Source organism: Balaenoptera ricei, chromosome 11 (assembly GCF_028023285.1).
Source record: "Balaenoptera ricei isolate mBalRic1 chromosome 11, mBalRic1.hap2, whole genome shotgun sequence".
Lineage (NCBI taxonomy): Eukaryota > Metazoa > Chordata > Mammalia > Artiodactyla > Balaenopteridae > Balaenoptera > Balaenoptera ricei.
The window spans coordinates 49385152-49411061 of record NC_082649.1 but is presented as its reverse complement, the minus strand read 5'-3'; the positions used below and the strand labels follow the sequence as shown (position 1 = coordinate 49411061).

Below are 25910 nucleotides of genomic sequence, written 5' to 3'. Positions count from 1 at the left end.
AGCTTTATTTGTAAAATGAGGGTAGCAGTACCTCACAGCGTTGATTAAATGTAATAATGCCTCTGAATTAGGCAAAATGCTTTTTTCTGACCTGATCAAATCTTCTGTTCAGTATACATTATAAGTAAAAATTGAAATGGGGGTCATATCCTTAAGAAGTAGCAAGTTGTGTTATAAAGGGTTATCAATTTGTTAGCTACTGATTGTATAAACTTAATTACAAATGCGAATAATTAAAAATAGTTTTTTCTTATTCATATAATAGTAAATAAGAAGAATTAATTGCAGCTTGATTGAAATACATGTGCCAGTTCTTAAGCTTTACTGAATTGCATTAACGGTATAAAGATAAATGAGAAGAATAATTTCATAGATCCACATTTAAATTCTTATAAAGCAGGAAGATGAATACTTCCAGTTTGGATTATTGTGAATATTAATATTTTACTGTAGTGTTAACAATGATATAACTAAGTAGGAAGTTAAATAATTTTTATTTAGTCACTATAAATAAATTAAAATCAAATAATAAGAGGTTTGATGTTAAATTTGGAGTCGTAATAAAAATGCTTTTCCTTCCAAAGGGATTAGTCCCTTATTTACCACATTAGTGTCTTTATCCAGACTGTAGTTTGAGGGATCATGGATTTCTTGTGCATACTCTTAGCTACTTTATTAAGCCAAAGTAAATACTTAAATGGGATTAGTATTCACTTTATTTACTAATTTACTTTTTTTCATCAGTACAGACAAGAAAAAATTGTTTACTCAAAATTCAGAAGGATATAGAAGATGGGAACTTTTAATGTAAAACACCAATTCCTTAAGTACTTTTTTACTCTAAGGAAGATGAAAAGTAATAACTTGGTAGAAACTTATTTATGAATGCCTTTCTTAGTTTTGTGATCTGTTTTCATCTGAATAGAGTTCCATCCTCTTTTCAGCCATTGGTGTGTGAGGATGGAAAAGAGGTCTGAGTGTTGTTCCTGTGTTTACATTTGAATGATTTCTTTATGATTCCTAAATTTATATGTGTAAGTTGTTTATGTTGAAATCTGTGTTTTCATGTTTCCTTAGGTTTTTGTTTCTGTTATTGGGTCCTGCAGGCAAGGCGCCGCAGTACCACGAAATTGGAAGATCAATAGCCACCCTCATGACGGATGAGGTAATTAAAATGCCCTTTGACATGGACACTGATTAAAAAGCATATAATGCATATTAAATTATAGTTCTCCTTTCATAGTGAAGCTTAAAAAATTGTCCTTGCTTGTCTTTACTATTTTATCTCATATTCACTATTTGCCTTTTGCAAGGTCTTTAGGACCTTTCTGTCTGGGATCAGTGGATACTGTTTGGCTTCCTCTCTCCCCCCCAAGTTGAAATTATTGACCATCTTCTTGACGTTTTGAAATTTTCTTCATCCTGCATTTCAGGATATTGGTTCTTTGGGTTTTCCTCAGGACTTTGTGTTTTCCCCTTTTTTCTCTATAATTTCTTGCTTTTGTGGACTTCATCTTTGACCTGGCCTGTATTGATCAGGACTTTTATCTCTTTGGGAGAGAGCTTTATAGTTGGGCACTTGTTAGACATCTCTGCTTTGTGTCCCTAAGGCATCTGAAACCCCACATGTCTGAACTGACCTCCTTTCTCTGTTCTGTCTCAGTCAGTAACCAGATTTTATTGATTTTACCTTTTCTATGTATTTTGCATTTAATCTACCATCTCCTTTCCATCTGCACCATCACTTCTCCCTCCAGCTTAGACTCTCTTACCTTCTTTTCTTTGGTGACAAAAGTGGATCATATGGGCCTTTCTCTTATAGTATTTTCCTCTGTACTATCAGTAATATGCAGATTCGAATAAATCATTTCCTTGATCCAGATGTATCAATGACATCCTATTGTATATTTGTTTAAATTTAGACTCTTTACTGTTGTCTTAATAGAGTCTGCCTAATCTAGCCTCTGTACGCTTTTTTTTTTTTTTTTTTGGAAATTTACATGCTATGACTGACTAGTCACCTTTTCTCTACCACTTGCTCTGTCCACATCAGCTTCCTTTTTGTTCCTCAGATGTGCTATGCTCACTGCTGCCCCTGGACATTGCTGCTCTTCCCTTTGCCTGAGTGCTCACTCTACCACCTCCACCTCACCCTGTGCATGCTTTGTCCCTCATTTCAGATTCCTCCTGTAGTGTTTCCTCCTCTAAGAGACCTTCCTTGGCCACCCAATTCTTCCCCATCAGCTTCCCTTCCTTTACCCTGCTTTATTTTTATAGGCACATTTATTATTACCTGCAGTTGTGTATATATGTAATTACCTGTTTCACTGTCTTTCCCCCTGAGTTCTTGAGTGTGGGGACTTTGCCATATCTGTGTCCACAGTGCTCAGAATTGTGCCTGCCAAATAGTAGGCACCCAGTAAATATAAATGATCAAATTAGTTATTTAAGTAAGATTGTTAGCATACCCATGGTTATTCCTTTAGGATAAATGACATTAAAATGTCATAAAAGTGGAATGACGCACCTGCAGTATTATTTTATTCTGTATTTATTATTTCCCAAGTAAAATATTCTCTTTTTAAAAATTGTTGTGTATTAACACATCACTGGTTTCTTTTGTTGTTTGTTACTGTTAATTCATCTGGTAGAACTAATAGTGGGTTATTTTTTAAAGTTATTAGCGAGAGTGGGAACAAGAGTTAAGGTAATTATGTAGACTTAGTTATGATATCTAAAGTGGATTACTATGCGTAGAATTTTCTTTCAGCTTTACAATCCTTTTACTCAATATGTGTATTTTTCTTTAGATTTTTCATGATGTAGCTTATAAAGCAAAAGACAGAAATGACCTCCTATCTGGAATTGATGAATTTTTAGATCAAGTGACTGTCCTACCTCCAGGAGAGTGGGACCCTTCCATACGCATAGAGCCGCCGAAGAGCGTTCCTTCTCAGGTGAGAATCCACACAGTACTTCTTGGAGTTACTTTTTTTTTTTATTAAACATTTTTCAAATAGTTTATACATTTTCAAAACTCAAAACTATATGAAGAACTACACTCAGAGAAGTTGTTCCCCACCGTGTCCCGTTTGCCCACCCCTGTCCCCACCTCCTGTGGGTCACCATTTGTTATTCGTTTTTTGTTATCCTTCCAGTTTTTATTTAGTACAAGGAAATATGAACATATAGTCTTGTTCTCTCCTTTTTCTTACCAGAAGTTAACATCCTACTGTTAGTGTTCTGCACCTTGCTTTTCTCATGTAACAATATTTCCTGGGGATCTGATCATAAGAAATCATAGAAATACTCCTTCTTCCTTTCCTCACAGCTGTGTTTTATTCCAGTATGGGTGCACCATAGTTTGTCCTGTTTCTGGTGCAGGTTGTTTTCAGTCTTTTGCTATTACAAACCATATCATAGTGTTCATATTGCCATTTTAGTCTTGTGCAGATGTGTCTGTCTGTAGGATGGATTCATGGGAATAAGATTGCTGGCTCACATGGGAATTTGTTTATAATTTTAGCAGATATTACCGGAATCTCCTCTTATCGGGTTGAACTGTTGTGGACTCATTTTGGTGATGAATGAGAATGCCTGTTCCCCTACAGCCTCACTAGCACAGTGTGTTGTCAAACTTTTGAATATTTGTCAGTCTGATAGGTATCATTATCTTACTATATCTGGTATTTTAATGTGGTTTTAATTTGCATTTCTGTAATTAGTGAAGTTGAATATTCCTGAGTATTTTTTGCTCATCACCCTCCATCACTTTTTTTTAACATTTAAATCATTCGTTGATCCTTTTGAATTTATCATGACGTCTTATGTAGAGAATGCATGCAATTTGTCTTTTTTCTAAATTGCGGCCTGGTTGTCCCTATTTATTAAAAAGTTAAGCATTTTTCCACTTGATTGGTGATGTTGTCTTTATCATTTATTAAATTTCCATATGCATTCAGGTCTGTTTCTGGAATTTCTTTTCCAGTGGTCTGTCTATTCATGGACCAATTTCACACTTTAATTTCTGAGGCTTTTTGTTATATTTTAATATCTGGTAGGTCTGCATTCATTCTCAACCTCTCTCTTACTCTTGTTTTTCTGAATTTTCTTGGCCATCTTTGCATATTTATTTTTCACATAAGCTTTAAAATCAGCTTTTTACTTACAGAAATAAAATGTGATTTTTAAAAAATTGTGATGGAAATTAAATTTCTAAATGAACTGAGGGAAAGTTGACATCTTTATAATATTGAATCTATTCAAGAACATGGTACATCTTCCCCCAGTTGTTTTCCTATTTCAAGTCAGTTTTTGTGTCCTTAAAGAATATTGTAAAGTTCTCCTTATCTGTGCCTTACACGCTCTTGGTGAGTGTATTCATAAGTATTTTATCTTTGTTTCTATTATAAATGAGGTCTTTGTTCCATTATATCATCTGCTTGTTGCTATATATATATATATATATATATATATATATATATATATATACACACATATATATTTATTTATGAAGGCTATTGATTATTGTATATTTCTTTTGTATCCTGCTACCTTTCTTAATGCTTTTATTGTATGTAGTAGTTTTTTAGTCATGTAATCTGCAATAAGAGATAATTTTATCCCTTATTTTCTAATTCTTATACCTCTAACAAGTTTTCTGTTAATTGTATTGATTAAAATCTCTAATAGTTTTAAGTAGTAGTTGACTTTAAAGGGCATTTCTTAATTTTTTCCTAATTGTAGTCAATATCCCTAGTGTTTCTCTCATTAAGTTACTGTGTTTGGTGCCAAAGTACACATTTTATCATGTTAAGAAATTACCCTAATTTCTGTTTTATTGAAATTTTTAATAAAAGTGAATGTTGAATTTTGTCAAAGGGCTTTTTAGCATCTCTGGAGATGATCATATAAATTTTATTTATCAGTTATCATGGTAAATCACATTAATAGGTTCTTTAATTTGAAAATACTCTTGCAGTATTGGAATAAGCCAACTTGGGCTTTAAAGTGTCTGTAGTCTTTGTCTAATGTTTTATTTAAGTTGTTTGCCATCCTCTGTTTGTAAGTAGATTGGTATATAGATTTTTGTGCGGTCTTCACGTTTTGGTATCATCATTATACTTGTTTCATAAAAACAAATTTGTAAGTTTTCCTTTTTCTGTGTTCTTTAAACCTTAAGTGGTTTGGAATAATTTGGTTCTGAAAGTTTGAAAGATTTCTTTATTAAAATTTTCTGAGCTTGACTCTTGTGTCGTAGACTTCAACAACTTGCTTATTTCTTCTGTGGAAATTGGTTTGTGTAAGCTTTCTCTTTTTTCTAGAGTCAGTTTAGGTAAACTGTATACCATAGAAAATTACCTATTTTCTGGTGTCAATTTTGGGAAATTATGTTTTTTGGTATATTACCCATATCATCAAATTTTTCATTTATTTGCAGAGGGTTGTGTTGTGCAGTCTGTCTCTCTCTTTGTACATATATATATATTTCTTATATATATGTAAAATTTATGAAGTTGCCTCCTTGTCGTATCTTTGGTTGTATATTAGCTAATGGTTTATCATATTTTTCCAGTAGAGCAGCTTTTAAAATTTATTTCAGTTCTCCTTTTTAAAAAAGTATATTGTGTTTTGTAACTCAACTTCTGCTTTTAGCTGCTTTATTTTATTCCTTTCACCTTCCTTAAAAGATTTTTTTCACATTTCCTGAATTAAATGCTTAATACACTTATTTTTATTCTTCCAATTTTCTTAATATAAGTGCTTCATTTTCTTGAATGAAGCTTTTGCTGTATCCCATAGATTGTGATATATAGTATTTTTCTTTAGATTTGTTTTCTAGGAATTCTGTACTTTTGTTTTCTCTTTCCCCTTTGAGCTATGATGTAAGTTAGTTTTAATTTTGACATTTTCAAATGGTAATCTTATGATTATAGATAAGTTGTGCTGCTCTATAAATACTGAATATGTGAACCAGGGAGTTTAAGTCTGTAGTTGAGCCAGAGTCTTTGATACGGGGCACCTCCTGGGATGAACACCACCCCCAACCCCGTCTTTTTCTTTCTCCTCCTCCCTCTCCCTTTCTCTTTGGTCTCCTCTCTCTCCCTCTAGCAGTCTCCCACCCACCCCAACCCAAACCCCGCCCCGCCCCCCACTCCCACCACACACACAGACACACACACACACACTTTTTTTAGTCCAGCAACCTCTGACCTTTGGAGGTAACAAATTAAAAGCTCACTTTGGTGAGGAGGAGGAGATCTTTTATCATGAGAATAGTACTCTTGAATTTGTAATAAAACTTAATGGGAAATTGATTTTTATGAAAATTTGTTTAATAACTCTTGTGCTACTTATGTCTTAAGGGAAGTATTTTAAAAAGAAAAAATGGCATTTACTCTTCATGTAAAGTATATTTTTTCTATAGTTAACATGAGTAAGATTTAAAAAATTCTAGTTGGAGAGATGCTTTATTGGATATTTTTGCTTCTGTTGCTGAGTAGTAATTTGAAATGGTGTGTGTGGGTGTTTTATAGTATATCTGATATTAGAATATAAAGCAGAAAAAAAAATGTAAATCTGAAATATTAATAGAGGCAAATTTTAGATTCTATTTCAAAGTGCAGTTTCCTTAAAGTGGAAGTTTACATTAGGAAGCATTTTTTCTAGGAGTACTGGTTAGATATATAATCAGTATGAGATCTCATGTTCCCTCTAATTGAAGATGCCTTCTCAGCTTCCTTAAAACAATTCTGAAAATGTGTTTTTTGTGAAATGCAGGAAAAGAGAAAGATTCCTGTATTTCCCAATGGATCTGCCCCCAGCTCGGGTGAGACCCCTAAGGAGGCCCCACACCATGCTGGGCCTGAGCTACAGAGGACTGGACGGTGGGTACAGATACTGATACAGTGTGGGTGTCTTTTAGGGGCTAGAGATTGATTTGATGGAAAAGGCATAAGCATTCGTTTTCTTTGCAAATATTTGGAAAGTAATTTTGTACAGTATTTTTTCCATATTTTAAAAAATGTGTATTATTTTATAGGTATATAATGTTAAGGATAATTAATATGCATTTTAAAGTAGTTTACTAGACTATATTGGGTTCTGTATAACAGGATTTAATTTAAAATGAAAATATTATGCAGCATATATTAAGAGTATTGTAGTTCTATAGTAGGTTAATTTAACTGCCTGTACAGAAGGTTCTTGAGGAAAGTGTGGTGTCCTGTTGCCATTCTTATATGAAGTTAGAGAATTATGGGAACAGAGAGGAATTGTAACCAATGTGTCGTGTGTGTGCATAGATGTAAAACTCTTCCATGAGCAGTACATCATGAGGTAATGTAAAATTCGACAGACAAGCATAATTAAACCATAGTAATAGTCTCTGGAAACCTAGTTAGAAAAATGGTTGCAGAAATTAATTTTTGGAATAAAGAATAGAAATATTACCGGGTGCAAACATTGTCTTAAAATATTTTATAGAGGTAGAAAATGATATTGTATTACCATTGTGTAGAAAAAAGCATGTGGATGTTGATACTGTTTTATCCATTGGTGGTCCCTATAGAACTAAAGATCTTGAAGCTTAAATATTTGTTTAAAAAACCAGGATAGCTTATACAGGATATCTTAATTCATTGACTAATATAGTCGTCTCTGAGTATAATAGAGTAAGACTCTGTCCCCATGCGAAAGGTGCTCATTTAAGTTGTTATTATTATTATTACTTCTTCAGACTTCAAACTGAGGTAGGGTTAGTCACTGAGAAGTACCAAGCCAGACCCCCAGTGATCTCATGTTACCCGAGAGTCTCATATAAATGATTGATTTGATGATATACTTTCATTTTCTAGATTATCATTGGCACCTTTTTTGTTGCAAGTTGGCACCTTTTTTACAGTTTTCTTAGTCCCCTTGCTGTCATATTATTTATAGGATAACTTCTTCCAGGTGTCAATTTATGTTTAGGCTTTATTTCAGTATTAACTTTGGAAAAAGCTAGAATGGTAAAGCTTGAAACATCTAAGGCATTTGAAAGCATAAGATTAATTTGTTTGGTGTATTTTTCTGCAGTAGGGATTTGAATGCTATTTTATGAGTCACAAAATCTTTTTAAATTACTGATTTGTCACTGGTAATTATTGAGTACCTACTATTTCCCAGGCAGTGTTGTAGACATTGAAGATAATGACAGTGAATAAGAAAAGGTCCCTGCCCCTCACAGAGCTTATATTGTAGTGGAATGCTTTCAAATTAGATGTATCCAAAAGTCTGATTTTAAAACACACTGAAATGATAAGTCATTGAAATGATTTGATGTGCAAATATAGATTTTAAATTTACTAACTAAAACCTCTTAGTTTTATTAATATGCACACTGGTTTGACTACATATACAGTAAATTACATACACTGAAATAGTTTTTAGGTTTTTTTTCTAGACCAGAAGTATTTATGTGTTTGAAGTACTAAAATTTTAAAACTAAAATTATTTAATTCACTACTGAGTGGGCCTGAGCATACTACATTCATATAAAAGGGTATTTGGGGACTTATGATTATATTATAATTACATTCCTGGTATTTCTGACACTTGCCTTTAAGATTTATAATATAAATAATGATTAATAGCATTGCTTATGCACATTTTCATGAATGGGTTGTTAGGTTTTATTTATTTTTATTATGTATTTCCTTGCACATTTGTGTTTGATATTTATTGCATTTACTCGTATAGTCATTTGCCTGTAGTCTTTTCAGTATATAGTCCATATGATACAGATGTTTGTGCCTCTTTTAACTTAGTGAGGTCTACCTTTCCACTATCAGTGGATTAGATTAAATGAGTTTGTCTTCTATAATTTATACCATTATTTAAATAGGATATTGATTTTTGTTGACAAAACGCTAGGCACCAGCAGTTTTATGTAGCCCATAGTTTTAGTTTGAACTAGCCAGAATCCTCTAGTGTACAGTTTGACGAGTTTCATCTCACCTATTTAGGCTTTTTGGTGGTTTGATACTTGACATCAAAAGGAAAGCACCTTTTTTCTTGAGTGACTTCAAGGATGCATTAAGTCTGCAGTGCCTGGCCTCGATTCTTTTCCTATACTGTGCCTGTATGTCTCCTGTAATCACTTTTGGAGGGCTGCTTGGAGAAGCTACAGAAGGCAGAATAGTGAGTACAAAGATTGGTAGTGGCCAGGCTCTTAGCTCTTCAGAGGCAAGTGTCTGTGTGCATTTGTCTCACTATTCATACTTTTATTTGAAGAGTCTACCCACAGCATGATTAACCTGTCCCAAAGCAGACTTCCCCCAAAGGTAATTGCAATGGAAAACATGGGGAAGCCATTTGAACAGGAGAAGATGCACAGTTGAGGTAAAAAAAAAAAAAAGAAAGAAAGAAAGAAAAAAGTTTGTCATGGCTCGCTGGATGAATGGTTTTATAAATTGAGTAAAAGGCTTGTATTGTCTTTGTGGGGGGAGTGGGTGGGAGGAGACAGATCAATTGAACTGATTCTGGGTGGGTCATGGGTGGGAGAATTTATCTGTGGGGTCACTTTGTATCCTTTAAGGCATCATAGGATTAGTTAGAACCATGTGATTAACATTAACTAATCCACCCTGGCAGGTCCCCCGGGCTAGACTATTTGGAAGAAGGGAGCATAATTCTGGACAAATGATGGATTTTTGAAGTGGTGTTTACTTTAATTTTGCTGTTATTAAATTTGTGTGAACGTTGCCAAAGTGTTAATTGGAAAGTATAACTGAAAACTGCATCTATATTTTGATATGACTAGAATGAAAGTTTTTATGTTTTTTGTTCTTGGTGATACTGTAATGGGGCTGTGGGGGCCTGATATTGGAACAGCATCTAGTGCTTTGTGAAATTTGGAAAGACTTTTTTGTTGCTGTTTATATACATTTTAATGGCATTTAAATGAGACAGTTTGTGATCCCTAAGTATATTTTGTTTAATGATATTTACTGTTTGGAGAAAATTTATTTTGTACAGATAAAAGGTTAAAAACCAACCAATTCTAAGTAGTAATAATTGTTCAATTAAAGTATTTCATAAGCTGAACATGAGATAAACCTGACAACTGAAATTTCCTTTCAACTCAATTTATTTTTGATTATTTAGATTCTTTTATATTATTCTTTTACATTATTATAGCAAAGATAGATATTTTTAGTAAGTTGCTTTATGTGCTGTCACAAGTTGTACATGTAACTCTGCTGGTCCCTGAGGAAGTGTGTCTTGTCTGTTACCATCATGGAAATACTGTTTCTTTCCTCTTGGACTGTCACTCACTGCCTGCCCGTCTCATCCTGCTATTTAATACCCTGTGCATGTGATAGAGCTTTAGGCACTAGAGGAACATAGACAAGGGTAAGACATGGGCATGTGTCATCTATCCTCAGGATCCTAACCTAGGAGAAAAAGATAGGATAGTATATATGTAGTTACTATGTCGTGGTGTTCTGTGCCACACATGAGTGAGATAAAGGAAGAGCTGTAGGAGTTGTTAGAATAGAGAAATCAGAAATATTATGGAGGGAAATGATATGGAGATGATGCGTTTATTTTCAGATGCTTTATTGGAACTTCAGGTAGAAATGGAGACATTAGGAGGTGCAGTTCCAGAATTTATAGAGTGATAAGAAAGAAATATGAAGATTGGGAAACTGAAAATAGATGAGGTTAACAATGTAAAGGGAGACAAGGAGAGGAAAAAAGTGTGGGAAGTTATCCCCATGTATGAAATGGAGGAAGGATGAGAATGAAGAGAAAAATGGCCCAGCAAATTAGACACAGGCACAATCAGAGCTCTGAAAGAGGAGTCAGGATGATGTAATTTTGTAAAAACCAAAATAGAGGTGTAGAGAAGGAGGAAGATCAGCAGGGATTGTTCAGTGCTGTACAGTGGCGAGGCGTATGGGGGAGAGTAGGGGAGGGCTTCTAGTGGGTAAAATGGAAGCTTTTGAATGTGGGTTAGTTAGGGCAGTATAGGGAGGACTGTGATTTCTTTAGGGAAAGACAGGCTTTAGTTTGGGAATGAACATAGAAACAGTTTAAAATGGGAAAAAGTAGGTCTGGGTAAAGAAACCTAGTAAACGTGGCAATGAGGGGTTTGGGGAATGGTGAAAGGAAGGTCTTCACCTGGAAGTTTCTGCTTTTTCAACACAACATTGAGGAGGGAAACTAATTTTGTGCCCAACTGCCTTCCCCACCCCATTAGCATTTCTTTATTTGCCATCTCCTTGTTTCTCTGCTCAATTTTTTGCTTTCTATTTCTAGATGTTGCTTAGGCATTTTTTCCTTTGATTTGAACTCTAAATTCATTCCTAAATATACATATTATAATTGAACTAAGGATTTTCTAATAGCTTAGTAGTGTCTTCCAGGACAATCTCTTGTTTGTCTGTGGGCAAGAAAACAAATTTGTCTCATACAATTCATAAATATATTGTTAATATGAACACATTCATTTTGCCAAAAGTCTAGTTTGTATGTGGGTTTGATCCTATTTTTATATTAATAATTGAATGTTACTTTTACTACATACTATTCTTATGTTGTGATTTTGATTTTGGAACATGCTGTTATTACTGATGATGATAATTGCTACCATTTATTGAGTGCATTCCATATGCCAGACAGTGTGCTTGCTAGTGTTTTCAGAAATGCTGCTTCTTTAAGTTCTCCTGGCTATCATCACCCACATTTAAAAATGAGAAAAGTTGGGCTGGACAAGTCTGAGATATGGCCATGGTTTAGCACCTGGTAGGAAGCAGTCTTCTATTTCAGATCTGGTTCTGAAACCCTGCTCTCTGCCTACTGCTGTGCTGCCTCTCGGTTCCAGGAGGCTTGTTTCTCACAAGTGTCTTGTCTTTGCTTTACTGATGATGGGCTTTTCCTTTCTTAATTGTATATCCCAGTTGACCTTGATGTTTGTGAATGGTAAACCGTTTTCTTTCTGACCCTTCCCCTCTGTCGAGTGTCATAGCCTATATGCCTTAGCAACTGATAACCTAATCAGTTAGGATGTAATGTTGGTAGTGGAACAAAATTGGCCTACTAGCTTTGATTTACGATTTCTATGAGTCTTTCATTTTATCGTTTTTACCAAACTTTAATAATAATATTTCCTCATTTATGGTTTCCAGGAGTTTTTTTAAGGAGATTTTTCATCTATTATTTATGTTAAGCATTTCATGTTTTATATATGTTGGTTAAGCCCATCATATTAGATTAATTTCTTTAAAATGTATGGGAAATTGCACTTTATAAGCAAGTTTGAGAATGATAGTTTCAAATTTGAGCATGCTAATTTCTTATTCATCTACTTGGAGGAGTCTTTTTTTTGTAGCACACCACATCGAGCATTTAGTATGTTTTTTATTTTCTTAAATGAACTATTTCAGACATGCAAAAATATTCAAAATAATGTATACATCTTTGTATTCACCAATGGCTTAAGAAGTAAAACATGTATAGATAGGATTGGAGCCTCTGTGTCCATCTTCTATTTACCCCTTCCTCCTTACCTCCCGTAGTATTGAGTTTTAAATTAGGGTTGATTGTAAAAGTTCACCTTTAATATGCTAAAACAAATTTAAATTTTCCCATGTATTTAAAATATATTTGTAATTTTCCATATTTAAATTTTAAATTTGAGATTTAAAGTTGCATTTGCTTTATTTTTTTAACCACTTGATTAATATTTTTATTTTCCAGGTGTCTTATATATATATATTATAGTAGGATAGAGATATATTTATGATGTATTACCTTTATTCGTTTCTTTTTTCCTTAAACAGAGTGCAATAGAGTCTCTTTTTGGAGCATCATTAACTGGGATTGCCTATTCGTTGTTTGCTGGGCAACCTCTAACAATATTGGGGAGCACAGGTCCAGTTTTAGTGTTTGAAAAAATTTTATTTAAATTCTGCAGGTATGTAATAGTTACCTACTTGTCACATTTGTTTATGTATGGTTATAATTATATATTATTGTTACTAACTTTAGTTAAAAGTACATTGTATAATTAATAGCTGAAAAAGAGGATCTGATGAGTATACATATTTTCAATATTTTGGGGTTACTGTGTGGTCAACCCTACTCTGGCTCCTACTCTCATCCCCAGTCACCTTGAATATAAAATCAATGGATTCGAGTGCTGATAAGCAAATCACTTGAGGAACAATAAAAGTCCTTTGTGTTAGCAAATTTCAACCTAGTAAGAACGTAGTTAATCTGAATTATTTATTATACGGTATGTTGGTCTTATAAAGGAAGTTTAGAAAGCAGTGGATCTCGAAGGCTCACGCTGACTTTACCCAGCAGGCTTGTGTCACAGAGGGAGCTGCAGCTCACAGCGTGGGGTCAGTGCAGGTTACTGGAGCTGGTAGCCTCGGAATTTGACATGGCAGTACTATTCCTTTTGTGAGATAAATGCAGTTGAATATTTTAGTCTGAAACAACTTGATGCTGTTAAATGTTTGATTCACTAATTCCTCTTGTTTGGATTCTTTTGCCACTGGACAAGCTGATTCTGATTTTGATCTGGCACAGTACACACATAAATAGAGAATGTAGTGGCCTCAAGTGTTTTAGACTCACTGGTAGTAATTTCTTATTTGAAATTGAATTGGAAAATGAAGTCACTGTGGTGATACTGGTGGTAGAGGAGCTGGTGGTGGTGGGGCTGGGGCGTGGCTGCCATGTTGACACTGGAGCATCTGGGTCTTCAGAGAGAGTGACATACATCCACTTGTTCTACAGGCTGCTTATCTGTCATTTACTCCTCATAACTGATTTCTAAAGTGAGGTCTTTGTTTTTAAAATATTTATTGCCTAGTAGATTTTCACTGTAAATCTTTCGTATAAGTAAAATATAATCATTAAGTCTACTAATAAGAAGCTAGTCTTCAGTTGAAGCAGAAAAACACATAGAGCTTTCTTTAGTCATTATTTTGTTATTCTGTAATGTGTTCTCTTTTAGAAATCTTAAGTTTTTATACTGTTCTTATTGTTTGTTATGAAAATTTTAAGTACCAATACTGTTTGGCATGTATATGTTGATCATGTCCACATTTTTCTTTCTAAACAGAGATTATCACCTTTCCTATCTGTCTTTGAGAACCAGTATAGGTCTGTGGACTTCTTTCTTGTGCATTGTTTTGGTTGCGACAGATGCAAGCAGCCTTGTGTGTTACATCACCCGGTTCACTGAGGAGGCTTTCGCAGCTCTCATTTGCATCATATTCATCTATGAGGCTTTGGAGAAGCTCTTTCATTTAGGAGAAATATATGCATTTAATATGCACAACAATTTAGATGAACTGACCAGCTACTCGTAAGTGTTTCTGTTTCCCCTAATAGTAAATGTATTTTTGCAGAGGTGTCTGAGCAAAAGAAAATGGATTTTTTGCAATGTGATGCTCACTGTATATCTAGCTATAACTACCCAACTAGCAATACGGAGGTTGACTTGTTTGTTACAGATGAGATCTTACCAAAGCACGCAGTGGATGTAAATGCGGTTGAACAAATTCAGTCATTTTTATTCACCGAAACAATTTGTCCAAGTGTGTGTATTTTTGGTTTTATGTGTAAATTGGATTGGCCAATTTAAATTCAGTTGTTTGGCAACTAACCACCATATATTTATATATTCTTCATGTTTTGCATTTTCATTAACGTTTTTGAAACTTGATAATTTTTATTGGAAGTTATTTTAAAGTGTAATTTCAGTGCAGTGTTGTATGTTGTTTAGTGGATTATTTTCTTTGTGATAAGAAAAGCATGAAATGAAAATATTTTAGGACTCTAGAATAAAATAGGATTTGAGAAGTAATTATAGTAGTTACAAAGGGTTGGCAAACTTGTTTAAATGTGAAAAAGGTTATTAAGCTTAGACATACTGAGGTAGATGCCTGTATTTGCCGTCTTGAGCACAGTTGGTATGAGTGTGAGCCTGCATTTGATTAACTTACATGGAGGAACGTGGTTACCAAAAGCCTTCCTTCCTCCTGCCCCCCTCAGCCCCAGTCCCTCACTTCACACCCCTCCTCCTCTTGCTGTCCTCACACACTCTCGACTTTGATGCACAGAGGAGGGAGGGATGTGAAACTTCCTATAAGACATTGACCTATTTGAAAATATTAGTGACACTTTGATGCCAAGTCTATTTTGTGTCATTTTCTTTGCTCTTAAACTAGTTAATTTTTTAAATGTTATTTGTTGTCTTCTCTCTTTTCCTGCTACTTTGATCTTTAAGAAGCATGGTTTTTATAGCTAGTGCCAGCCAGTTAGAGTACTGTTTCCTACATGTGAACATCATTTGTTCAGCTAACATTCTGTGAGCAGGCACTGTGTTAGGAATGTTGCGTAATATTCATATCAGTGTTCGTCATTCATATTGTAGCCCCTTTTGTGTATGAAGAAACTGAGGCTTGTGGAGGTTAAAACTTGACTTGGGTCAAACAGCTAGTAAATGATAGAGCTTCAGTTGAATCCAAAGTCCAGCCACCTGCCTTTTCTCAAACAGCTCATAATCCAATTGAGAATATTCTTGTTTGTTTCTTTTCATTTTTTAAATCCATATTTAGAGATTTCTTTGCTTATGTATGTGTTTCTAGCTTTTTCAGGCAGGTGAGATAGTTCTGGATATGAACTGAACTCTCTGATTGCTTTGACTCTCCTAGTCCTGTCCTGAAAAACTATGTTTTACCTATTACTTTAAGGATGGATCTTAAGATGAGTAAAGGATGAGCATGAGCAGGTAGGGCTAGAATTAGTAGGAGTATAAGTTATACTGGTTCCCAGTGCATGTTGTGTGTGTGTAGATGGGAAGGCAGCAGCAGCTCCTGTGGAGGGTAAGTGGTAAGATTTAGTGGAGGCTGACCGTGTTATACGTGGTGTCTTCTCAAATTTTTAAAGAAAATAGTACTGCCCCAAGGGATATATCTAACCAGTTTCATTAAGTAAACATTTTATTGGTATTTCTATTAGCTTTGTTATATTTATATAAGCCAAACTTTATTCCATTCCATTGTTTCTTATATTTTCACTTTTTAGTCTCCATGCTTTGCAACATGGAAAAAAGTTAAGAAGTTGAAAGCTACTCTATTGTGTGACTGATTTAATAAAATGTAAACATGAAATGCAGAATGGTTAAAACTATCCAATTCTGGTTTCTCAGATGTGTATGTGTTGAGCCTTCTAACCCTGGCAATGAAACTCTGAAGGTGTGGGAGGAAAGGAATGTAACAGCACACAACATTCCCTGGGGGAACCTCACTGTCTCTGTGAGTATATGTGAAGTGAAGGCTGGTGCAAACAGTAACCTTGTTATTTAGCTTTTCCTTAGTAAACTTAAATTTCCTTCTTGATTGATGGATATCGTATGTTTTCAGAATATAGAGTTGTGTTGACCAAATAGAAATTACCACATTTTTATTTATCATGTACTGAAGTGTACAGGTTGAAAAGAATGAAGCTGGTAGGAAGGGAGATCAAGATGGACTGTATTTGGCTTCCAAGATATTAATTATTAAAAAGATGTGAATAATCTTCTGGTTTCTAATTCCTCTTGGATTCATAAGTTCATAGGCCTGTGGTTGCTGGTCCACAAATCGACAGTTCCAGCAGCTCTTACCCACTTGTGCCTTCTGTTGATCAGTCCATCTGTTCCGGGAACTGCTTATTTAGAAGATGAGGAATGCTCAGACTGAAACTGTTTACCTTGTAGAGACTAGTGTGACGTCAGCACTGAAGGAAAGGAAAGGAAAAAGGACAGAAACATATAATGAGCACCTACTGGGTACTGAGCACTATTACATACATATTTTTGTATCCTGTTGGGAAATGTTGTCCTAGCCCTAGAGTATCTGTTTTGGACACTTCCCAGGTTGGGATTTAGAAATAAAGATGTCCAGTGATGCTGGCAATATCAATTAAAACCAAGATCCCTTGAGCTTCTCTGGTGCTTTTTATATCATGTAAGCAATTGTAGGTCATTCTTTTCTCTAAGGGTGATAGCTCCTAAATATGTAACTGGAGGGATTTCATCTGAAATTTTATCCCATTGATAATTTACATCTGCACTGTCTGGTACAGTAGTCACTGCCACATGTGTCTATTTAACTGTACATTCAATAAAATTAATTAAAAGTTCAGTTTCTTGGCTTCACTAGCCATGTTCCAAGTGCTCAGTCCCGTCAAGTGACTGACTGCTGGCTGGCTGTACGGGACGGTGCAGATACCTGACATCTTATCATCACGGACAGTTCTGGGGGCAGTGCTGATGTAAAGCACTGTGTGTCAGTAATCAGCTTAGAATAACACTTTACTGTTTTATATTAGAATAATACTTTATTAACTCTATCTCTTTTGTTGTGAAAGAGGTAGAGTTAATAGAGGTGCCCAAATGAAAGTGATTTGTTAAAAAAGCTCATTTCATGATGAATAGGATGTCTTAATATTTTAGATTATGTATATGGTCTTTTCAGTGTATTTTCTTGATATCCATCAGGGCCATGTTAGGTTTTTTTGTGTAGCTATAGCTTTTATTTCTATGATCCATATTGTAAATTGTAGGATTACTAATCTTAGCACGTAGAAATTGAGAATAATGGAAACTTTGACTGTTTTTCTTTCAGTAAACCTGAGTTGTATTTTTAAAATGAGTCTCATTAGAATCTAAGTAAGGAAAAAAAGGACTTCAGTTGCATGTGCCTTTGTTAATCTCTGGTTGCCTTTCAGTTATTTTTCCCCCCAAAGGAAAATCAAGTCAATATATTTCTATAATTGTATTGTATTATGTTATATTATTGACTATATTATTGATTTTATTAATGGAAATATTTCAGTGGTCACTTTACTGCTCACAGTCCCATGCTTTAATCTCACCATCAGAAAAGTCAGAAAAAAAGTCAGAAAAGCCAAACACAGTTTTTATTATTGATTTGAATTTAATAGTATAGCCATCTCTTATTCAGCATTATAAAGGCAGAGTCATAATTTTCTGTCTGTCGCTTTTGTTTTAAGCAACTTGTTCAGAGGTAAAGGAAAGATAGTGAAATTGTTGAACAAGAATGCAAACAAATATTTGGGAATTAATAAAAGGCTTATATATTGAGATATATAAGCCTTTCACTAAAGGAAATAAGGAGTTGAAAGAAAGGAGTGTATGACGTTAATAACTTGACAAAAATACAGTATTTCATTTCAGTGATTTAAGATGCACAGATTTGTCAAACCATGACCTCTCTGAACTCAGGATATGTTTTAAAATTGGTTGTGTATTAATGTTGACTTGATAGTGTTTTTTCTAAGTGGAACATAAAATAATGGTGTGCCTTATGATCAGTAGCATCTTAGAGTCAAAGAAGTTCTTAGTAATTTATTAGCTATCTGAGAATCCCTTTCATCCCTTCCTTTTCTGTTTTTTCCCCTTTTTTCAGGAATGTAAAATCTTTCATGGTACATTTGTAGGATCAGCTTGTAGTCTCCATGGACCTTATATTCCAGATGTGCTCTTTTGGTGTGTCATCTTATTTTTCACAACATTTTTTCTGTCTTCATTCCTCAAGCAATTTAAGACCAAGCGCTATTTTCCTACCAAGGTAATTGGGGTTTAATTTTGGAGTTCTTGTAAGAGTCATGTTTTTAGTTTTCATTTCCTTGGTTTGGTTTATTTCAAAACAATAAGATATTGTTTGAAGTTAGTACTTTATGTCATATAGCTATAAAGAGATTATTCATAGTGAAAAGTGTATATTCCATGTCTGAGCTAACAGTAGGAAGACAATGGTATCATGAGAGATGATAGGTTAGTTGTGAAATGTGTTTCTTATCTTTTGCAAAAAATATTAGTTATAAATGTATTTCACTGATACATTGTCACTAATTTAAAACCTCATTCACACTTTCTAGTGGCATATTTTAATCTGTGAAAGATATGAATTATTTAGAAAGGACACATAGTATTTCTGTGTTTATACTAACGAAACCCCTTTAACATAGGTGCGATCGACAATCAGTGACTTTGCTGTGTTTCTCACCATAGTAATAATGGTTGCAATTGACTACCTTGTAGGAGTTCCATCTCCTAAACTTCATGTTCCTGAAAAATTTGAGGTAAGGATTAAAACACTTGGCTATTTGTTACTTGGGAATACCAAACTACTTTAAAGTGAGATACCGCCTCCTAAGTAGTTATTTCTAAAATATGCATAGTCCCTCTGAAGAGCTGATGCTTTGAAAGCAAAAATTATATATATGCCTCATGTATATAAAAAAATGAAAGGATGAACAGAGACAAGTGAACATATTTAGGAAATAAGCAAGAAGGTATCAAAGCTGGCCCATCAGGGAGAGTGAATGAAAATATTCATGGTGAGGAGTTGGGAGTCATTTAAAATTTTTGACCCTGCTCTCATAGCTGGAGTTCACAATATACTTTCCAGGTGAAAGAAACATTCTTTATTCCTTTATAAAGGAGTAACTCAAACTTGAATTTATAAGAGTGGCAAGAGGATCCTCATTAAAATTTTTAGAAGGGTGGTATATCTGACAGTAATTGGAAAGCTTTGTGTAACACTTTCCAGCAGAATCAAGAGAGAATCAATTTTTTTTTCCACAAGAAAAATGATACTTAATCTGAGCATCCATGAACTCTTTGGTTTCATTAGCAAACTACAGTTCTTTTGTATACAGTATATCATGTGCATAACACAGAATCTGTTAATTATTTTCCCTTCTAAGTTAGAGGTGGTAGCTTTTGAATACTTTCTGGAAATTTTTAATAGTCAAGTATTTGTGTCACTGCTTATATTTACATTTAACTAATTATATGACTTCTTTTATAAGCAGAAGATTTAAAGGGAATCAGGAATAAGGAATATAACGAAGATAAATTTAGTCTCTTCTCTCTCTCTCTCTGGGATTGAAAAATAACATTATTTTAAAAACCAGGGTCCTCAAAAGTAGAGGTGGAAAATGATCCAGCAAAATTATATAAATCTATTTATATTTTTATCTAAAAATAAGAAAAATTAAGCTTTATAATATTTATTGTATGAATTTTACTATAAGGATAATTATAAGTAACATAATACATAAAAGAGTATAGCGTCATTGGGTATATATATTTTTTGCTGCTAAGAGTATATAATTTGAAAAGTTTTGGAGACCTTTGTTTAAAAGCATAGATATTGAGCCACTAAAGATTTTAGGCCGTTAAGAGGTGACTATATCAAAGTCATTCTGTTTTTACCAAGTCTTACAAATAGACAAAACTGTAAATTATATTAATGTAATTTCCTGTAATCCTGGTCCCATTTCCTTATTCTGGTTCCAAATATATCCTTGTTATTCATTTATCCAGCTTTCAAGTAGCAAACTGATTTCAAGGGGCTTAAAATACACTTGGGGAAACAAATTAAGAAACAGTTAAGAATATATGCATTGTATAGATAAAACATATTTATTCATGTGCAGTATTAAATATAAAGCAGTATAATGTATATCAGTGTGGGAAAATTATAATATCTGAATTCAAAAACAGTAGATTTCCCTTTTGTATTGACAAATGTTTTCATGTAGAAAAAACAGTCTTAATATGAAGTCTAAGTAATAGAAGCATTTAAATTTCAATATATCCAATATCCTCCAAGAATGCTGAACTCTTATGATCTTTAAAAATGTTTTATTATAAAACAAATTTTATGTTACAGCATTGAAATAGATTTTTTTTTTTTTAGAAATTCACGTTCTTTTATTTATTTATTTATTTATTTATGACTGTGTTGAGTCTTCGTTTCTATGCGAGGGCTTTCTCTAGTTGCGGCAAGTGGGGACCACTCTTCATCGCGGAGCGCGGGCCTCTCACCATCGCGGCCTCTCTTGTTGTGGAGCACAGGCTCCAGACGCGCAGGCTCAGTAATTGTGGCTCACGGGCCCAGTTGCTCCGTGGCATGTGGGATCTTCCCAGACCAGGGCTCGAACCCGTGTCCCCTGCATTGGCAGGCAGATTCTCAACCACTGCGCCACCAGGGAAGCCCTGAAATAGATTTTTAAAGTGCCAGATTTTTGTCAGCCAATGCTTTGGAAAAATAGTGTAGCGAGTCCCAGTTCTGCTTTAGTACTGACCCTGACAAGATCACTAGTCTGTAGGATCTCCAAAGCAGTTTAGTTTAGGAGTTGATCTAGTAGGTAGATTGATTTCACTTTATATGAAGTAGATAGGCGTGTGTTGAAAGGATACTCTACTTCACTTATCTATTCCTGCATAACAAACCTCCCAAAACATCATACCTTTAAACGACAACACTTTTTTTTGTTCATAAATCTGCGACAGTTGGGACTAGGCTTAGCTGGGTAGTGCTCTGGTCTCCTGGTTTGAGATCTTTTACGTGGCTGCAGTCTTTATTGCCTTGATGGGAGCATGTCTGGGAGCTCAATTCAGACGGCTGGAGGAGCTGGGTAATTGCCTCCCCCCCGTCTCATCGCATTGTGTCTCATCCTCAAGAAAGCTTATCCAGGCTTACTCAGAGCTTAATCTCAAGGTTCCAAACGGGTTAGAGAAGAAGCAGCAGGGTCCCTTGAGATCAAGACTCAGAAAGCACAGGGTTACTTTGGCCTTATTCGCAGGTTCAAGGGGAGGAAATAGACTCCCCTTCTAGGTGGAAAGAGTGGCTGAGTCACGGGGACAAGAGACCTGCCTCTAGGGATGAGAAGAATTCCTATGGCTGTCTCTGCAAATAATTCACAATATATCCCAATATTTAATCCAGTCCTTTCCAGTCCCTTGGCATTTCTTGGGGTAGACACAGTCTGTGCTGTGGAAATTTTGTGCAGTAGGAGAAGGAAGCTTTTTTTTCTTTCCTTCTTTTAATCTTTAAATGTTTTAACAGCCTACTGATACAAATAGGGGCTGGATCATAAGCCCTTTGGGAGAAAATCCTTGGTGGACCTTATTAATAGCTGCTATTCCAGCTCTGCTTTGTACCATTCTCATCTTTATGGATCAACAAATTACAGCTGTAATCATAAACAGAAAGGAGCACAAGTTGAAGGTAATTTAAAAATTTTGTCCCAAGAATTGTTTCTTTGAGTTGGAGGTGGTGAAAATTAATTTCTTCTCTCTTTATAAGTAGTATAGAGTTTTAACCTAAAAGAACAATATAGGCTTACAAATATTCATGTTTGTTTCACTTTTCAGAAAGGAGCTGGCTATCACCTTGACTTGCTCGTGGTTGGTGTTATGTTGGGAGTTTGCTCTGTCATGGGACTTCCATGGTTTGTGGCTGCAACAGTGTTGTCAATAAGTCATGTCAACAGCCTAAAAGTTGAATCTGAATGTTCTGCTCCAGGGGAACAACCCAAGTTTTTGGGAATTCGTGAACAGCGGGTTACAGGGCTAATGATTTTTATTCTAATGGGCCTGTCTGTGTTCATGACTTCAGTACTAAAGGTAAAAATCTCTTTATTGCATTGTTTTAAAATCTTTCTTTATCATAAAATTTACATTTGGTTGTATGAAAATGAAACATTAAAATATCTAAAATTAGTTTCATTTCCTAGAATTTACTTGGAAAATAATATTTTGGAATGGTGGTTAGTATAGTAGGCATCAGTGTTAGATTGTATCCTTTTAAAAAATCATGTAAAAGGGTAGTATTAAAGACTATAGAGTTTTGGAAGGAGTTAATCCATGGCTTAGTTATGACCTAAAAGAAGAATATACCAGAGGATTTTATAAGCATATTGGAAGAAGTAATATTGAAAGATAGATGAAACAGTTATTTGACCAAAATGTAAAAAATAATATTGCTATTAATTGAATTAATACATTCTTCCTGACAAAGAACGTATTAATGAAATGAATGTATTAAATGAAATATAAGTAGTAGCACTCATTAGGAAAACAAAAAGAGCTAATACTATAAATGAAGCATGTAAGAAATTATACTTTATGATAAATGTCTTTTAGTCACATCTGATCTTTACTGTACACATTCTACCTAATTAGTGATTTAATAAAAAACAATAACCATAGCAAACGTAGCTAAGTATCTAATCTTAAATTTTCTATTCATCATGGAAGAGCTCAACTCCATTTCTTTTGGTGTTTCAGTTATGTTTGTTGTAAAGAAAATTAATAAGTAAAAAGTTGTAAACTATTTATAAATTAGGGTACAAACGTGGAGTGTGTATGTGTGTGTGTGTTACATATTAATTAGAAAAATTGTAGTTAACACTAGAATTCTTTGGCCTCCTTTCATGGAGCCAATTAATTGACCAAATATTTGTTGAGTACTTTCTGTGCTATTAAGTACTGAGGCAACAATAATAAATAGGACACATTATTGTCTACTTTGAAAAACTTGGCAATCTACTTGGTGAAACAGATAGGCAAATGGGCAATTACTGCATAGTGGTGAGTATATTGTTAGAGGTGCTTGGGACAAGAGGAGAAATATATAGTGCAGTCTTATGGGGATGCTGCGTCTCCTGATGAAGGTTGCCCTTTACATTTTTTAAGTAGTTCTAAAAATTTTTAAGTATTAACTGCATATAGGCAAAAAAATTCAAGTAGAATATCAAGACAGCTCTAAAATAAAAAGTTAGTCTTTTTTCTCTCACTTTCCAAAAGCAACTCTCCAGAAGTAAACTTTTTACTCCTTTGTTTTTTAAGTTATTTTGTTAGCACCATTATAGATCTATATACTTTTATAATTTTATTATTCACTTTATTATCTTTAGACTGAATCTCTTTGCCTAAGACAGTGATTCTTAAAGTCTAGTCCAAGGACCTCTGGGAGTCCCTGACACTCTCTCCGGGGTCTGCAAGAGCCTCCCTTTCCCAGTTATGTGACTGTGTTGAGGCCGGGTTGTCTTCATAGACTTTGGCCAGAACGATGTATTGTAGCAGATTTAATGCAGGTGCAGATATGAGAGTGTAGTTGTCTTCTGTTAAGCCACCCACTAAAGAGATTTACAGAAATACAGAACAGCACTATCCTTCTCACTTAATCTTATGTTCTTTGGAAATTATAGTTTTCCAGTAAAAATATGTTTTTTATATTAACTTGTAATAGGTTTATTATTATTTCAAAATGAGTTTAAAAATAACCATTGGGACTTCCCTGTTGGCGCAGTGGTTAAGAATCTGCCTGCCAATGCAGAGGACACGGGTTTGATCCCTGTTCTGGGAAGATCCCACATACTGTGGAGCAACTAAGCCCGTGCGCCACAACTGCTGAGTCCACGTGCTGCAACTACTGAAGCCCGTGCGCCTAGAGCCCATGCTCTGCAACAAGAGAAGCCACTGCAATGAGAAGCCTGCTCACTGCAACAAAGAGTAGTCCCTGCCCTCTGCAACTAGGGAAAGCCCGCATGCAGCAACCCAGTGCAGCCAAAAATAAATAAAATAAAAAATAAAAAAACTATTTAAAAATTTTCTTTTAATTTCTAATATGGTGAATATCTATCTATTTCCCACATACCTATATACCTAACTATTTATATATCTACATCTCTCTCTCTCTCTCTCTCTATATATATATATATATATAGAATCCACATAAAAGTATTTGGGGGGAGGGTCCTCAGTACTTTTTAGGAGTATAAAGGGGTCCTGAGACCAAAAACTTGAGAGCCTCTGACCTTAGTTTATGTCTTTCATGAGGATTTACCCCAAACATCCCATTCTCCCTTTCATCCGTTGTTTTTGGTTGGCTGTGTTTTTAGTTTTATTATTATTGTAAAGGTTACCAACATTTACACTCTGTGCTTTTTCTGTAAGTTAAATTATAGCAATGTAAGCCCTCTGGGAACACGTAATCAGTATTATGATGAAATAAATATTCGCTGAGGACTAGGCAGTGTGATCAGCCTGCGTGGAGGCAGAAATAACCCTTATTTCCCCAAACTCCTGCTGTTTCAGAATAATAGCCCAAGCCGTAAGACCTGAGAAGTTTTCTTAATATTTGTTGACTTCTCTTACTTAAAAAAAAGTACATATACAGGTTCCACTTTTTCTTGTATTTCTTTTTTGTATTGCTAAAGGAATTCCTTGAGTAATTTTTTCATGTCTGGTACCATAATTAGTAAACTTTCAGAGTTCTTGCATGTTTCAAAATTACCCTCTATGATTGATAGATGGATATTCATTTCAAGGTTCAAATTTGTTTTTCTTTGAGTCTTAAAGTTATTGTTGCCTAGAGATCAGTGGTTCTAGTAAGAGGTCTGATATCTATTTGGTTTTTGTGTCTTCAGAAGCATCTTTTTCCTTTCTAGAAGCTACCAAAATGTCCTTTTTACTCTTAGAGTTTGGAAATTTCACTAGGATATTTAGGTAAATAGAGACTTTTAATTCACCTTTCTTCTCTCTCTGTGGGTCATTTTACTCTAGAAACTTGTGCCTTTAACTGTGGGAATGTTCTTCAGTTGTTTATTTCCTCTTCTCTATTTTCTCTTAGATATTTCTTCACTTTCAATTAGACAGATACTAGACTTTCCAGATATGTTGTTACATTCCTCTTCTCTACTCTCTCTCACTGTTAAAATTTCCTCCATTTTCCTTATCATTTTATTGATCTCTTTAGTCTTATCAAAATCATTGTTACAAAATTCTTTTAAATTATTTTGATAATTGTATCTTAATTTCTGGGAGGTTTTTTTTTTTTTCATTGGTTATTCATTTTTTGTAGCATTCTGAAGTTGCTTTATGGATTAAATATTTTCTTGAGATTCCCTGAGGATATTGATTAGATTTTTGATATGTTTTCTTTTCTCCCACGGTCCTTAGTTAAGGACATACGAGGTTGTTTAGTAGAGAATGAGTGTGATTCTCCTCTGGCTGTTAGGTCTTTTTTCCTTATAGGTCTCTC

General features: G+C 34.5%; 1 protein-coding gene across 13 annotated transcripts in view; it reads left to right on the top strand.

Annotated features, from left to right (window-relative positions):
• The window catches only part of SLC4A7 (solute carrier family 4 member 7), a 111880-nt gene that overhangs the window by 69922 nt on the left and 16048 nt on the right, over window positions 1-25910 (top strand). For 12 of the 13 annotated variants that reach the window (XM_059939043.1, XM_059939039.1, XM_059939041.1 and 9 more), the window contains 11 exons: window positions 1078-1165; window positions 2811-2957; window positions 6781-6887; window positions 9006-9180; window positions 12828-12961; window positions 14120-14365; window positions 16214-16319; window positions 18477-18638; window positions 19039-19152; window positions 21930-22091; window positions 22238-22489. In XM_059939043.1, coding sequence (XP_059795026.1) covers window positions 1078-1165; window positions 2811-2957; window positions 6781-6887; window positions 9006-9180; window positions 12828-12961; window positions 14120-14365; window positions 16214-16319; window positions 18477-18638; window positions 19039-19152; window positions 21930-22091; window positions 22238-22489 — 1693 coding nt within the window. The remainder of the gene's footprint in view (window positions 1-1077; window positions 1166-2810; window positions 2958-6780; window positions 6888-9005; window positions 9181-12827; window positions 12962-14119; window positions 14366-16213; window positions 16320-18476; window positions 18639-19038; window positions 19153-21929; window positions 22092-22237; window positions 22490-25910) is intronic. The other variant, XM_059939038.1, reaches the window with a different exon arrangement.